Source organism: Leuciscus leuciscus (genome assembly GCF_965113295.1).
Source record: "Leuciscus leuciscus genome assembly, chromosome: 2".
Classification (NCBI taxonomy): Eukaryota; Metazoa; Chordata; class Actinopteri; order Cypriniformes; family Leuciscidae; genus Leuciscus; species Leuciscus leuciscus.
This window is the reverse complement of record NC_138726.1, coordinates 55,528,068-55,545,240: the sequence shown is the minus strand read 5'-3', so window position 1 is coordinate 55,545,240 and position 17,173 is coordinate 55,528,068. Positions and strand designations below refer to the sequence as shown.

At 39.2% G+C, this 17,173-nt stretch overlaps 1 protein-coding gene and 1 long non-coding RNA gene across 2 annotated transcripts in view; one reads left to right on the top strand and one right to left on the bottom strand.

Annotated features, from left to right (window-relative positions):
- Nucleotides 1–14,957, top strand: part of klc2 (kinesin light chain 2) — a 19,562-nt gene extending 4,605 nt beyond the window's left edge. The window contains exons 3-14 of the mRNA XM_082162366.1: nucleotides 1–300; nucleotides 1,585–1,801; nucleotides 2,769–2,958; nucleotides 3,039–3,212; nucleotides 4,504–4,603; nucleotides 5,094–5,143; nucleotides 5,991–6,058; nucleotides 7,317–7,425; nucleotides 7,910–8,059; nucleotides 10,742–10,866; nucleotides 10,976–11,033; nucleotides 12,534–14,957. The exon at nucleotides 1–300 is cut by the window's left edge and continues 4 nt beyond it. Coding sequence (XP_082018492.1) covers nucleotides 1–300; nucleotides 1,585–1,801; nucleotides 2,769–2,958; nucleotides 3,039–3,212; nucleotides 4,504–4,603; nucleotides 5,094–5,143; nucleotides 5,991–6,058; nucleotides 7,317–7,425; nucleotides 7,910–8,059; nucleotides 10,742–10,866; nucleotides 10,976–11,033; nucleotides 12,534–12,617 — 1,625 coding nt within the window. The 3' untranslated portion in view covers nucleotides 12,618–14,957. The remainder of the gene's footprint in view (nucleotides 301–1,584; nucleotides 1,802–2,768; nucleotides 2,959–3,038; nucleotides 3,213–4,503; nucleotides 4,604–5,093; nucleotides 5,144–5,990; nucleotides 6,059–7,316; nucleotides 7,426–7,909; nucleotides 8,060–10,741; nucleotides 10,867–10,975; nucleotides 11,034–12,533) is intronic.
- Nucleotides 8,347–17,173, bottom strand: part of LOC309493364 — a 70,063-nt gene continuing 61,236 nt past the window's right edge. Inside the window, exon 2 of the long non-coding RNA XR_014203870.1 lies at nucleotides 8,347–9,702. This is a non-coding gene — a long non-coding RNA (uncharacterized lncRNA). The remainder of the gene's footprint in view (nucleotides 9,703–17,173) is intronic.

Here is a 17,173-nt window from a genome sequence, read left to right as displayed (position 1 = left end):
TCATCGCTCTGTCGGGTCACCTGAGCGCCGTGGAGTCGGAGAAGCAGAAGTTGCGCGCTCAGGTGCGCCGGCTCTGCCAGGAGAACCAGTGGCTCCGGGACGAGTTGGCCAGCACTCAGCACAAGCTGCAGAAGAGCGAGCAGAGCGTCGCACAGCTGGAGGAGGAGAAGAAACACCTGGAGTTCATGAACCAGATCCGCAAGCTGGACGAGGACACCTCGCCCTCGGAGGAGAAGCCCGGAGAGAAGGAGAAGGACAACCTGGACGATCTCTTTCCCAACGATGACGACCAGGGACCAGGTGAGAGAGGGCGATGATGTATGAAGACAAGCTTTGTTTCCAAATGCCCCAAGCAAAGATATCCTGTCAGTTTTTACCAACTTTTATAAACCCAGCCAGTATAATCACAATGAACACATCCAAAAAGAAATATTTAACATATATATAACAACTGCAAATCGTCTAATTTGTAAACAAAATGATTTACGCACTAAATCCAGCATAAATTCCAGCACAATTTGCATATTTTGAAACACTCAAGACAGACGTCACATCCCGAACCTCACAGCGATTGGCTGCCGACCGTGTTTTTCACTTGATATTTGCATAAAGTCGAGAACTGCCCAACCTTTTGACGCTCTCAACGCTTTCTCCGGTCCGCTGTCAATCCCAAAATGCACTGCTTTAGTGTGAACCTCGACTTCCATAGGAATGAATTGAAAACGCTCGCTCGCGTTACTGTGCGTTCACGCCGCCGCCGGGGAGAGTGTCAGAGTGACCAGAAGTCATTGATTTTCAATGTGATTTGGTGAAAAAAATGTGTGAGAAGTGGCACGTCTTGGACGGTGAGGGCGTCGAGGAAAGTTGAAGTCAGGGCAACTTTATGGTATTGAGTTATCCAATCGGGATGTAGAAGTCCTCCGGTTATCCAGAGAACGCAGTCGTGCAAACTGTGGTTCCGACCGCATTAGTTCCCGAGCAAAATAGAGGAGAGGTTGATCATGTGAATTCGATAAGAAGCGCAACACTATTTATAGGCCACATTTGAGTAACAAAAAAGCTTGTTTTTCAGCGGCAATGCAATTAATTTGCTCAAAACAACACAGATTTGACCAATTGCATTAAGGCCACACTTCAACCAGGACCGTTACTGTAATGTGGGCTGCACACAAATTAATGTTAATGTTAATTAAAGACCAAGGCTAGTAAACGTCTCCTATAAACTACATGTTGAAATTAGACTATGAACACAAAAGCCACGCCACACAAATAGCTTTTAATTGGTTTATTTCGTTAGCAAACATCTATCGATCAATTTCTTACTTTCACATTTAAAAGATTTCCTGAGGTTAACTTATACCCTACCTGTGGTCAGTCTGCACAAATACCGATCAACATGCTTGTTTGCTTTGCGGCCCCTTTAAATAAAGTTTGCAAGACAAAGCTTTCGATCTACGTCAGAGCGGAATCTTTCTGTGGTGTTGGCAGGGCGTGTGTGTGAACGCACAGTAACTCTCGACCTTAACCTCTCGCTGTTCCCCTGTCTGTCTCTCTCTCTCTCTCTCTCTCTCTCTCTCTCTCCAGCTCAGCCCAGTGGTGAAGCGGCGGCACAGCAGGGAGGCTACGAGATCCCCGCCCGCCTCCGAACCCTCCACAACCTGGTGATCCAGTACGCGTCTCAGGGCCGCTACGAGGTGGCCGTGCCGCTCTGCAAACAGGCCCTGGAGGACCTGGAGAAAACCTCGGGACACGACCACCCCGATGTGGCCACCATGCTCAACATCCTCGCCCTGGTGTACAGGTCAGCGATGCTGCAGAATATCGGGCCAGTTGCACACACACAGACACTGTCTTAAAGGGATAGTTCACCCAAAAATTTAAATTCTGCAATTCATACTATGGAACTGTCTGGTTTCCCATATTCTTCAAAATATCCTCTTTTGTGTTCAACAGAAGACAGAAACCCATACAGGGTGAGTGTGAGTAAATGATGACAGAATTTTCATTTTTTTTGGGTGAACTGTCCCTTTAAGAACTAGTCTGATTAACTAGAGTAATCAGTCTTACTTTTAGGATTCAAAAATCTACTTTGTTACTGACATAAAAACGTTATGACCAGCCTTAAAGAAATAAATTAGATGGTTAAGACTAGTCTAATCAGTTGATGCAACCGGCCACTGGTCAATATTGAAAATATTACTGATGCACCGAAATAAACACCAATGTTTTCATTCAGACAAAAACCGAAACTGGACAAAATCAATAAAATTTAATTATCAAGTAATCAAATTTATTTAATAATCAATAATAAAATAAAAACTGGGTTGTATATAAACATTTTAATTGCACATAATAACTTTTATTTTATGAAAAATGTGAATGACATATTAATTTGTTGTTGAAAACATAAACATTTAAATGTTTGCTGTAAATAATTTTGTCATCTTTGCAGGACTGTGAAATGAAGAGTGTGCAAAGTAACAACTGTGTTAAAGTGAATAGCACATAACGGGCACAATACCGGTATAAACATGAACATCTACGGTTTTGTTATGCGTCACATGACTAAACATGCGTCATCATTTTAAAATACCTCCGTTTTGACAGTCCACACTACAACACGAAAACAGCGGTTTCAGATTTATTCACTTTGGAGAGTGTTTTCATTAATAAAAACGCTGTCTCAGTGTGGACGGAAGACCAAAACGTTTTCAAACTAAACTAAACTACCTCTCCGTCGTCACATGCATTCCCGTGTGTTCCTCCAGGGATCAGAATAAGTATAAAGAGGCGGCTCACCTGCTGAACGACGCGCTGGCCATCAGAGAGAAGACTCTGGGGAAAGATCACCCGGCCGTCGCCGCCACGCTCAACAACCTGGCCGTGCTGTACGGCAAGCGCGGGAAACACAAGGAGGCCGAGCCGCTGTGCAAGAGAGCGCTGGAGATCCGGGAGAAGGTGGAGGACACGCTCAACTCTGTCATGTTGGGGCTCTGGTCTAGCCACTGTTGTTAGATTGATTTATACTGTGTTTGCAGGTTCTGGGTAAATTCCACCCTGACGTGGCGAAGCAGCTCAACAATCTGGCCCTGCTGTGTCAGAATCAGGGCAAGTACGAGGAAGTGGAGTATTATTACCGCAGGGCGCTCGAGATCTACGAGAACAAACTGGGCGCCGACGACCCCAACGTGGCCAAGACCAAAAACAACCTGGTGAGGCCAGATAGAGAAATATTATATGTTGAAATGTTCAGTCGTGATATTTAATTGAAGATAACTTTCTTGTGATGTTGCAAATTAATCGTTGGGGACGTTTATATTGTGACAGTAGACGTGCCAGCTTATTGAGATTCATTTTTTTATGAAATGTACTGTTTAAACTGATTCACAGAAGTTAATCTCAATAAGTTGGCACGTCTACTGCCACAATATTAAAGTACCCATGAAATCAAAAATTAAATTTTATGGGGTATTGGGTATTTTTTTTAGTATGAATATGTTAACCTTAGTGTTATCTATAAGCTAGTGTGCTCCAAAACGATGACAAAATTTGCATTTAGAAGATATAAGCATTCAAAACTTAGTCTCTCACTTCCGCCGATATGGATCAATGATTTTGATGACATCATCATTTTCTGTCCAATCAAATGTTCTCTAGAATCTTAAGCCCCGCCCCTACATTATAAATAGATGCTGAAGCTGTGGCTGAAATCGGTCACTTGTTCACACATTTACTATTTTCTACATGGTAAACTACACACAGTGCACTATATAGGGGACAGGGAACGATCCAGACTGTGTAAATATGCTCTCCATTGGAGCGAATGAAGTCTGGTGTCACGCCAGTGTCATGTGAGCCGCCGCAGCTCCGGTCCAGAGACACGATACACAGAGCGGATCATGTGATCGAGTCGCGCAGACCAGAAAACGTATCGGACCCTTTGAATCCTGCACTGAATGCTGTATTTTAAAGCGATACGGAGGAGAAACGGTTAGAGATTAGGAGGAAACTGCGACTTTATCGAGCTCAACTAAACTGACATTAACTAAACACTATTGGCTACTTTAAAAAAGGGGAGGAGCTGATCGATATGCCCCGCCCTGTCTTCCTGTTTCCGTGGAAATTTCCTCAACACACTGAATAAGGATGTGTGTTTCAAGGCACTTTATTGGTCTTTTTTTTAAAGGCCAAATAAAAAGCATATTAAGATAATCATGATGAATTATTGCCAACAAAATATATATTTTTTATTTCATACAGTATATTACTTACACAAGAAGGGAAAAACATATGAACGATAAGAAGAGCTTTTTTATGTTGAGAGCAAACAGAATGAATCTGTACTTCCTATTTATATTGCTGATGTCATGAGCTCCTATTGTAGAAAGTGCATATTCATGGCCAATAAAGATCAGTATCGTCTTTTGTCTGGAGAGACTGCGGGTGAAGAACAAGCATTCTTCAGCCTGAAGCTCATCGATGGTGATCATCTCTCCTCCACAGGCGACGTGTTACCTGAAACAGGGCAAGTTCAAAGACGCCGAGACGCTGTACAAGGAGATTCTGACCCGCGCGCATGAGAAAGAGTTCGGATCGGTCAACAGTAAGTGCTTCTCATAAAACACATTTCAGGAAGATGTTGCTTTAATTATGCATGCAATGGAAATCGCTCATTCATGCATATGTTCTTATTTTATGTAAATGTGTTTTTGTAAGAATAAACACTTTTGTTTTGCATCTTCATGATCAGTTTTTGTCAGGATGAAATGGTGAGTGAATCACAGTGAGATGTTTGATGGTCTTTCAGAGGTTTTGTCTAATCTTGTTCACTGAGGCCATCTGTTGTGACATCGCAGGCCTTTAAGCCAATCAGACGCTTACAGGATTATGATCAAACATCCACTTGATGTTCCTAAGAGCTTCAACAAGCTAATTATAGTCAATAAAAGAAGACTAGCCACTCAGTATCTGATGCCAGGCAGAGGAAAATGCTAAAAACACACAAAAGCATTTGACAATATTTGAATAAATCACAAAACAATGCCGGTTTTTGCTATATTGCTTATAATGAGAATGTAATTTTTTTCTCTTAGATGATAACAAGCCAATCTGGATGCATGCAGAGGAGCGAGAGGAGAGCAAGGTATTACAGGCTTCATTTACATGTTGGTATACATTTGGTTAAATTTACATTTATACAAATTTACACTATCATTTACAAGTTTGGGTTCAATAAGGATTTTTTTTAAAGAAATTATTACTTTTATTCAGCAAGGATGCAATAAATTTAACAAAAGTGGCAGTAAATGTGGTTTCTAATCATTTCTATTCATTAAAGAATCCTGAAAAAATGACAGTTTCCACAAAAATATGGATCAGCACGACTGTTTTCAACATTGATAATAATCAGAAATGTTTCTTGAGCAGCAAATCATCATATTATTATGATTTCTGAAGGATCATGTGACACTGAAGACTGGAGTAATGATGCTGAAAATTCAGCTTTGATCACAGGAATAAATTACAGTTTAAAATAAATTACAGTTTAAAATATATTACAATAGAAAAGAGTTATTTTTAATAGTAATAATATTTCACAATATTACTGTTTTATTTTGGATCAAATAAATGCAGCGTTGGTGAGCAGAAAAAACTTCTTAAAAAAAAAACATTAATCTTACTGACCCCAAACTTTTGAATGATAGTGTATATTTCATAATTCAATATCAATAAGTATTATTCATAATTATGCTTATATCCACTTACCCATATTAATAAACTTATCTATATTCAAAAATATTTAAGCAATATAACTTTATTTTTTATATTTTATACTGCAATTCAGCCTTGTCTTCATATATTCATTATTTTTACCAATTTTCATATTTTTTATCCGCTCAATTCATCATATTTAAGATGATTTTGTTTCAGAAAGTTGTAGAGATAAAAAAAAAGAACCATGCAATCAGTTTGTCTGATGTTCATTTCAGGGGAAGAGAAAGGACTCTGGTCCTTACGGAGAGTACGGCAGCTGGTACAAAGCCTGCAAAGTGGACAGGTGAGTGTGCAGGTGCCCCCAGAGGATTATGGGTAATCAAAGTGTGGACGAATCAATGGCTGCGTTTACATGTGATTATTTCCAATCACTAGAGTCAGAACTTAATCGCAGAAAGATGTTGACATGACACGAGCAAACCTCTTCACACCCGTTTACATGCCTTCATTAATACAGAGTTCTGTCATGAACCTCTAGATGGCGCAGGCTAATAGGTCCTTTACTCACCTGATCATAATCACATCGTTAGCTATAGGGCGCAGCTGATTGGTTCCTGCCGGATCAGTAGCCAATGAGCTCGCTGCTCAATCTTCAAAGACTTGGGTAGCATTTGCCTTAGCAGTGCGGTGAAACCCTCCACCTTCCCCAGCTCCACCTGTATAGATCTGCTATGGGTAATTCATGTATGCTGTATGTTTGCTTGCTCACAGAAGCGTGTCGTGTGTGTATTGGCAGATGCAAGTCCTGTTCTTGCTCTCCAGCATCAGGAATGACAGTATAGCAGATCTATTCCACCAAGACCAAACACATCTACAGTGTCATATCCATTCCCAGGGCAAACACTCCGAGTTGTCAAGTCAGAATTGATGAACTCTCATGCGTTACTGGCCAAGCTCTTCCAGCGCACACAGATTTGTTCACCGGTTCTTTAGTATCCGGCCTCGGTCATTTTTCCAGTGAAACTCCTAAATGTCTCCATTTCACTGTTTTCGACCATCAAAATACTGCATTATATTCATATGACACAATGTTGTCAGCATGAACTCAGTTTCTTCAGCACATGCGCACTTGGTCAGAGTGGAATAGATGCGATTTAAAGTGTTTAGATGCCTTTTTATTGTGATTAAATCGGCATAAGCCACGTTTTACCACGATTATGGATGCTACGATTATGGATGCCACGATTATTGGCTTGATCGCATCAACGTGATCAAAGTATTGTGTTTATGGCATTAGGCGAAGTTTAATCACAATATTGCCTAAATCTCATAACGTAGTCTATAGCTGTGTCCCAAATGACGCACTATACACGTATACACTATATACTCAACCGTGTAGTGTATGAACTTTATATGTTTATTTTGTCTTTCAACATTGGAGTCTGGTAGCCCCTCCCCCTCCCCCTCCGCTACGACAGTCGAGTGCACTTATTCTTTTTAGGATTTTCAGTTTGAACGCACTAAAGTACGTGATTTGTGCCGCAGCTCATGTTTTGGAGTGATTGTTCTGTTGAGTGTGTGTGTGTGTTTGTCTCACGCAGCCCCACTGTGAACACCACACTGAAGAGTCTGGGCGCTCTGTACCGCCGGCAGGGCAAACTGGAGGCCGCTGAGACGCTGGAGGAGTGTGCGACCAAGAACCGCAAGCAGGTACACACACACACACACACACACACACACACACACACACACACACACACACACACACACGGATTTCCTACCTGATGCTTGACTTCCTGAGTGCAGATGACTCACACAGGAAGAGAAGGGAGTTAAGAATACCTCAATGATTAAACTTTTAGACTCACATTGCTTCTTCTGTTCAGTTTCTTTTACTTTCCTTTATTAATCTTAAATTAATGCCATTTCAATTGACTGACAACCCGTGTTATTTTAGTATCATTGAGATACTATTATAGTTTCTTATTGAATATGCTGAATAAAAAAAAAGTTCATCAATTTATTTTAAATTTTTTTATATATATATAGTTTTCATTAATTTTATTTTAGTATGTAGTTAAATGAAATTACAATAATTTTTTTAATATTTTTTTTATTTCAAGCAACACAAATGTTGTTTAGTTTTAGTTTCAGTGAACTATAATAACCCTGCTGACACACCATGACATGTCAGGGCATCGATGCGATCAACCAGAGTAAAGTGGTGGAGCTGCTGAAGGACGGAGGTTGTGCTGGAGGGGACAGACGTCAGACCCGGGACGGAGTAAACGGCCCCGGAGGCCCCCGAGGAGACTGTGATGGGGACGAAGCCGAGTGGACCGGGGTCAGTGGAGCTCTTACACCCTTTGTTTGTGTATTATATACATTTCCTATTGTAATACATAATGTATTCCTGTGATCAAAGCTGGATTTTCAGCATCATTACTCCAGTCTTCAGTGTCACATGATCCTTCAGAAATCATTCTAATAGGCTGCTCAGTTCTTATAAATTATTATTGGTGCTCAATTATTAATAATAGTTGTTATTATTATTAATGAAAAGCTATTACGTTTATTGATAATGAAAAGCATTTAAAGGTGCACTATGTAACTTTTTATTTTTTGTCAAATCACCATCAGTCGTTCTTCCAAAGCGTGTTTTTGTCTTACACTGATTCACTATGGTAAGCTGTTATAAGTGTTTATATTTTAGATCTTGTCAGGATGGTGAAATCTATTGTGAGGGCTCGTTTCATTATGGCTGATGTAGCGCTGTGCTGGAATTTATTTTCAAGGAAGTAATGTGTGTATTAATGGGTAAAGATACAGTAACGACTTCAGCTAGTCAGCTTGAGATCCTTTCCATCTAAACTGGTTATGTCTCTTAAACCTATAGTGAATGTTTTATGAGCAGAATAATCATATTCATCCGCAAAGTCACGCGGAGCCGAAGCACAACCAAAACAATGTTCTTCTGCAAAATGCATGCAGTTTTGTTTTTTAACCGCTAGAGGGCCAAAAGTGACATAGTGAACCTTTAATGTAATTAAATAAATCATAAAAATGTCAAATTAAAATAAAAACAATCAAAATAAAACAATTACTTAAGATTTAAAAAATAATTATTTGTGTTCCTGCATGTCATGTGACCATTAACCGACATCAGAGAACAATGAACTTAAGTTTATAATTTATTATTATTGTCTTAATTTTACTACTGACTTAAGTTCAAATCTCAGGGGCTACTTCACGTTAATGCTGTATATTAGGTCTCCGCTGACAAAAAAGGACTCCCTGCAATCCATGTAAATATGAATTTGTATATTTTATAGTGGTGGGCCGTTATCGGCGTTAACGTGCTGCGTTAACGCGAGACTCTTATCGCGCGATAAAAAAAATATCGCCGTTAATCTATTCTCCAAGTTGGGTTGGGAGATGGCTCTATACTACACAAGCTATGATGACGCAATCTACCCGCGGCCGCGAGGTAAACCCGGCTGCAACGCATATTCGTCGTCATCTTAAGTAAACACGGCTGAAAGTGAAAGCTGGTGAAAAAGATCGGTGCAACATCCATTATTTGGACTTGGTTCGGGTTTAAGCCGTCAGACGAGCAGCAGCAAACTATATACAGAGTGTGTGGGGTAACAGTTCGGTAAGTTAACACACGACTAATCCGTTCTACCACCTCAAATTCAAAACGAAACATGATATCACTGAATACCAGCGCGCGCGTATTATTCCCATTCCAATATATCTTAGTGGTGTAGCACATAATCTCGATTTTAAGAATCGTTGTTGTGTTTCTTTTTAACTGAAAAGACATCAGTTAGACAATATTCTAATTTTAAATTTGGGGTTTCATAAGCTCCAAGCCATAATAAACATTATACCTACTTAAGTCTCTGCAGCTAGTGTACTTAAATTTTATTTATCTGCAAAATTATGTTGTATACTTACAGTTTTGCACAATATATGTTCTCAAAACTACATACACCCTTTAAAAAAAAATACATTTAGCAGTTGTTTAGCATGGGTCTGTGTAATCTGTTCTGAAATGGTTTTATTATAATATACTGTATATCGTTATCGCAAGAGGCTGCAATGTATATCACAATATAGATTTTAGGCCATATCGCCCATCCCTAATTGATAGCCTATAGTAGTTGATAATAACATAGGCCTACCTAATGTTGCCTACGGACGGTAACGGTACAGTAGTAACCTTTTACAGTCTATGAGTAGAACAGCTTTCTCAAGCAGTTTATGATGCATTTTGGAAACAGGAGATGAGCCCCTGGTCTAATGCGCCACCTGGCTTGAGAAACCCGTTCTCAAAGACTTACTTTCATAGTCATTATTTGGGTAGCACACATATTCTGAATGCCTTCGGCAGAATTCAAATGAGCCATTTTAATCTAGATTAATCTAGATTAAAAAAATTAATCTATGCCCACCTCTAATATTTTAATGTGTTAGAAATACAAAAGCCTTTTAAAGACAGTAATACATGGTTAAATGACTCACTGAGTGATAATTCAAATAATAAATGAATGTTTACATCAGGAGTTTTTTAGATATGCAATATTGCAATGTAAATCCAGTGATCAAATGCTGTGTTTGGCTCGCTTTTCAGTGATAGTCACATGACTACTAGCTAATCTGTGTGAAATTCCACAACCCTGGAAGACCTTCTGAACGGATATTAGCAGTGGACTTTTATAGAAAAGAACATTTTAAAAGATAAATTAAGTATGAATAATTTACTGCCATTGTGAGAATAATGTAATTATGTAATCAATAAAAAAAGTAACTCAAGTCTGATTACAAGTATTTTAAAATGTAACAATCTAATTACAAGTACTTAATCTTTGGAATCTGATTACATGTAATCTGGATAATGTAATCCGATTCCAAAGATTGAGTTATTTACTACCCAACACTATATATATATATATATATATATATATATATATATATATATATATATATAAAGCTTGAAGTTGATCATATTTCCCGGGCACAGGATGGCAACGGCGCCCTGCGCAGGAGCGGCTCGTTCGGGAAGATTCGTGAAGCCCTGCGCCGCAGCAGTGAGATGCTGGTGAAGAAACTGCAGGGCAGCGGCCCACAGGAGCCACGCAACCCCGGGTGAGAGTAAACCTCGACACATCAGGGATGATCTTCTCCAAGACACCTGACAAACACACAATCTGCTCTGATGCCAGCCTGTAACTGCTGTTCTTGTTTCGTTCATAAGGATGAAGAGGGCAAGCTCCTTAAATTTCCTCAACAAGAGCGTAGAAGAAACCTCACAGGTGTGTTTTCATGTCTGCATACACTTATTTGTTTGTTTTTTTAAAGAAATGGATACTTTATTCAGCAAGGATGCATTGAATTGATCAAAAGTTACAGTTAAGACTTTTGTTTTTATTCATCACGGAATCCTGAAAAAAAAAAAAAGTATCAGTTTCCGCAAAGATATGAAGCAGCACGACTGTTTTCAACATTGATAATAATCAGAAATGTTTGGTGAGCATCAAATCATCATATTAGAATGATTTCTGAAGGATCATGTGACACTGAAGACTGGAGTAATGATGCTGAAAATCCAGCTTTGATCACAGGAATAGATTACATTTTACAATATATTACAATAGAAAAGTTATTTTAATAGTACTGTTTTTTTTTTTAATGTATTTTACTTCTTTCAAAAATCTTACCCGCTCCAAACTTTTGAACGGTAGTGTATATCCAAAAATAAGCTTGTTGAAAGTCAATTCACACTTAACCAAACAGAAAAAAGCTGAACGATTTGCAGATAAAAAGCAAAATCACTCCAAGTCATGCATGTGCTTTAATGCAAGAGAGGCTGATAATACAGATCAAATTTGTATTAATACAGTGATATAAATATATAAAAAGCATTTTGATGGACTTGAAACACCACTGACAACCCATTTTACTTCTGTACTTTACTTTAGAATAACATGTTTGTTCACAGTAAGGTAAAAAAAAAAACATGAATTAAGATTTTAACTTTATGCAGGGAATATTCACTCAGCTTTAAAGGTGCAGTGATTTCTGAGAAACACTGATGATATTGGAAATCAACCCAAACACACACACCCCTCCCTTCATTGATCCGCCCTTTAAATGCACAAACTTGCAAGAGTGGATGTCTCTTTTATCATAGCAGAAGTGAAGCAAAATAATGCTTTGTGAAAAATAAAGTTTTGAATCAGAGCTGCTGATTGGCTCACTCTCTCTCCTCCCCCATTATGAGTGGACACGCCCCCCACTGCTGATTGGCTCACTCTCCTCCATTATGAGTGGACACACCCCCAATGGCTGATTGGCTCACTCTCTCCTCCCCCATTATGAGTGGACACGCCCCCACTGCTGATTGGCCCACTCTCTCCTCCCCCATTATGAGTGGACACACCCCCTACAGCTGATTGGCTCACTCTCTCTCCTCCTCCATTATGAGTGGACACACCCCCAACAGCTGATTGGCTCACTCTCTCCTCCCCCATTATGAGTGGACACGCCCCAACTGCTGATTGCCTCACTCTCTCTCCTCCCCATCATGAGTGGACACACCCCCAACTGCTGATTGGCTCACTCTCTCCTCCCCCATAATGAGTGGACACACCCCCCCCAACTGCTGATTGGCTACAAGAGTGTTGTGCTGCTTTTTCCGACAGGGTTTCAACAGGGTTTCTCAGAAATCCCTTACTGCACTTTAAAATTTATGCGTTTTTCCACTGTATGTTACATGACACCAATTTTGTGTGTGTGTGTGTGTGTGTCTTCAGGAATCTAACAGCGGCCTGTCAGAATCCAGGGGACTGAGCGCTAGTAATGTGGACCTGACCAGACGCAGCTCTCTGATCAGTTAGAAAACGGCGTCTAGATGTGGAAAAGGCCAAACGGAGAGGCGGTTTGCTACCTACTTGAATTGAAAATATATGAAATGGTCCTTACTCAAAACGTTTTCCTAAGAAAAAGGTCTTAAAAGCAAAAATATGTCTTTTAGTTTCACATCGCTTGCATAATCTTGGGCTACGTCCATCTGCTTCGCCATTAGCCACACTCAACGAACGTAAATGTAAAAGATAAAACGCAACGTAGCGCGCTATCACCTACTAGACCACCGGCAGACGATCCGCCCTAGAGACATTCAGTGGCAAAATTACGTCATAGCATGGCATCAAAAATGCGTAGTTTAGCATACAATGATAAAGTAATGCTGTCTGTACAAAGCATCTATTTTCGCTGGGATTGCCGCTATGAGAGTGCCATTTAGAGAACACAGGTCATACATGCTAACTCCTTTCACAAAACGACCTCACCAAGTTGAAATGGTGCAAAAGCTATATTGCACTTACGAAAAATATGAACGTAGAGGTCAGAGACGGACGAGCACCGACTGGTACAACCTCACTTTTGCCTTCTGAGTTTTATGTATATAATGATTTAAATTATTTAAGGTTTTGTTTTCTTTTGCAAAATTAGCGCACAAGGATTTCGTTTACATTGTAGTTGGGATTTCTTTGTCCTGGAGCGACTGGAAAACGTGTTGAACGGTACAGTGAAGGATTCTGCTTTACAGGCCGAGTAGAGATCTTAATTATTAGGGGTTTGGGGCAGATCTAGATTCATAATTCAAACGCTCATTTTTGTTTTATCTGACTGCACGCACCCCAGCTCTGTCTCTCATAGGTCTGATGTGGTGGAGAAGGCCAATCCTATATTACTGGCATTTTCCATCCGCTCATAATGTGACGTGTTTTTCTTTTTACATGATTTTCTAGCCGCCAGAACACCGTATGAATCATAGCTGTGTCTAAAACAGACAATTCCACCTGTTTTTCTTTTATCTTGTCCATTTCATGTTGTTTAATTATTAAATATCCTAACAGGAACAACAAATGTTTTGGTGTGTGTAAACCTTTGAACCTTTATGTGACTCTGTTACCTTTTTTTATCATTGATTAAGATGTGCAGGATGAGTGTGTTTGATATCGGGTTTATTTGAGTGATTTTTCTTCTGTGTTTATCAGAGCGAAGATGATGATGATCTCAGTTTCATCTCTGAATGCACAGACGACATTAGCTTTTGGATCCAGCCATACAAACAAGCGAATCTTATGAATAAATATGTGACTCATATTTCACCTGAAATCATTTGGAATTATATTTTTATTTTGCATAAAGAAAATAGGACCACCATCTTTGCATTGTTACATTATTCCCACCCAAATTCTAATTTTATATATATATATATATATATATATATATTCAGCATAAATTAAAGGCAGTACAACAAATACTGCCATATTGAATAATAATTCATCATTGAAATATAGCAGTTATTTCACATTGTGCGGTAATTAAATGTAAGATTAAATGTGCTTAATTGTCCTTAATGTCACAATGCTAAACATCTTAATGGTCCTTAAATATGCTTAATTTTCTTTAAAAAAAAGAAATCTTAATACTATAAGACTTTTACGTTTTTTTTTCTTATGGTTTTTTGAGTGAAATATGACACACGTTCTTGATTAGTTTTGTGAGATTTACTCAAACAGAATGTATTGCAAAAAGTCACCAATGGATTAATTTTAATGATTGTGTTTTGTCAGGATGAACAAAAATAATGGTTGTAGAAAGAGCTTGAGTGAAGAGGGAAAATAAAGTGATAAATGATCAGGAGAAATGAATGTTAGCATGAAGGAATTGGAGCTAGATATGAATGTCACTATTGATTGTAAAATACTCTTCTTTTTTTTTTTTACTCACGACTACAAAAGCACGCACTTGTTTATCCTCACAGACACAGACAGGCGTGTAGTTTCTAATAATGCTGTGTTTACACCACATATGAATGTGAACCCACCTTTGGCTGTCCTGTTTGTCATGATTACTGATGATTTGTGATGCCTTCTTCTCACCACATCACATGTAATGTACGCCTCACTGGTTAGATTGTGCTGCAGTTACACGAGTTCTGCACTGATCTCGGAACAGCGCCCCCTGTCTTAATGAGAAATCGTAGCATTGTAGAAGAAACCCTTGGTCCCCCCAGATCAGCTGTGAAGGGAAACGTTTACCAGCTCTGTAGATTGTAGCCGCACCGCTCAACGTCCTTCCTCAGAGAGATGCATTTCACTCGTGAAGGGGCCAACCTCATGTATGTTTTATTAAAAGGTTCGGAATAAACTGCTTTTCAAACCGAATTCATGTATTTGTGTGTGTCTTCTTTATAATGTGAGCTTGACAGATAAAGGCATATCCGTCTGTCTGTCCAAATATAACACTAAATATTGTGTGTACATAGTATTACCTATCAGAAATATATAACAATATACATTGTGTATGTAGTGTGTTTTCGGTCTGTCTATCTATCTGTCTTTGTCCATTTATACAGCATCTTTCCATCTATAAGCACCTTAGCGACCACAGGGGTAAATATTTTTGAGGGAGTAAATATGACCCTTTTTTTTATTCAGGTAAGGTTATGCTAAATGATCTTAAAGTCCCCCTCTGGTGAAAATCCAGCTTTTAATGTTGTTTATATGTCTATGTGGTGTTATTAATATGCTTTAAGACAAACCATGTGTAAAGGGTTAGGGTTAGGGTTAAAGCCGCTTGTCCACCAGCGTCCGATACATTTTTGTTCCGACGCGACGCCTGTGACGTTCGCTGCTTTTCGCGCCGAAAAAAATAAAATAAAAAAATAAATGAAACCATAGCAACGGCCATACACAAATTCTCGCCGCCGAGTTTCCATTGGCTGCTGCCCCGCGTTTTGACGCTCTCATTTGCATAAAGTATCCACCGAGATACTTTTTTGCAGCGCCGCTGTTGACCAAATCGACGCGACGCGACCCATCATGCTTTGCGGGGGCGTTTTTGCTGCCTGATGTAGTTAGGAAATGAATGGGCTTTGGCGTCGCGTCAGAAATCGAGACGCTGGTGGACAAGCGGCTTAAGTCGACACCATTGCTGAGTATTTTCTCCCTAAAACTGCAGTGAACCAAAGACAGACTCAAAAACACGCTTTGAAATCGCTGGTGTTTCTGACGTCACAAACTACCTTGTAACCAATCAGATCAACGTGTGATCGTCAACGAGTGGATCTCTGAGCTGAGTGAGTGAGTGGAGGCGGGGCTCATTTGCATATTCATAGAACCGTGTATACTAAATGAGGCAAGGGTGTCGAGTTACATTCAAGATATTTTAAGACATGAAGAATTTTTTTTTCAAGGAAAAAACGTTTAAATATGTCATTTTGGTGATCAAAGATGAGTTTTAAGGGATTAAATAAGTTTTCCTTGATGAACTCCTTTTAATTTTTCCATTTAGGGTACGTTTACACGACAATGATGTACTAAAAACAGAAAAGTGTTTCCTTCGTGTTTTTTGCGTATTGACGAAAATATTGTCAGAATGATCCCTGTTCACACAGATCCCAGAAAAACAATTAAAAACGCTGTATTCTGCTGCCAGGCCAGTAGGTGGCAATGTCACTTTGTAAAAAACTACGTCCATGTTGACTGAACCCGTGATACACATGCGCATGACGTCACCATTTTCACAAATTTGCGTTTTTTGTTGTTTACATGGAGATTATAACGCTATAGTTTTCAAAAACTTGCACTTTGAAACCCGTTTTCAAAAGTTTGCGTTTTCAGGCCCCCCAAAACACTGTTGTCGTGTAAATGAAAGGCCAAAACTTTTTTAAAAAGTTTAAAAAATGTGTTGTGTAAACGGCCCCTCAGTTACAGTCACTATTAAGTAAGTTTTAAAAACGGAACGATTTTGGACGATACCGTTATCATCTCTGTGTAAATAAAACGTTTTTTTTATTTTTATAATTCAACTTTTTTTTATTGTTCAACAGTCAAAACTTCAGAGTACGTCACCACATTATTCAGTAGGCTAATCACCTTTGCAATTACACATTCAGCCACTAGTCACCATCAGTAGAATACAACCAAAACAAAAGCACATGGAAATTAAACAATTGTTAAGCAGTCCTATTCATTTACAACCTTTTTATATGCTGCCAAAAATGCTTTTTTTCTTTTCTTTTTCTCCCTCATTATGCGGTCTCCCCAACATGCTCTCATATGCAGCAATTTCAATCATCCCATCAACCCAGTCTTTCAGGTCTGGGGTTTTGGGGCATTTCCAATTTCGTAAAATCATCCTGACAGCTTTAATACAACCACTCTTAATAAGAGTACATGTATTTTTTTATATGTTGGGTATCACTGATTTATCTCCAAGAAGGCATAGTTGTGGTTCCACAGGTAAATTAGACCCCATCCACTCTTCAAGTACTGCCAGAACTTTACACCAGAATGGGTGAACTAAAAAGAATGGGTGAACCGAAAACCTTTTCGGTGTCTAAGGAGGATATAGCCGTGATCGGGGTGTTTTCTGAAGA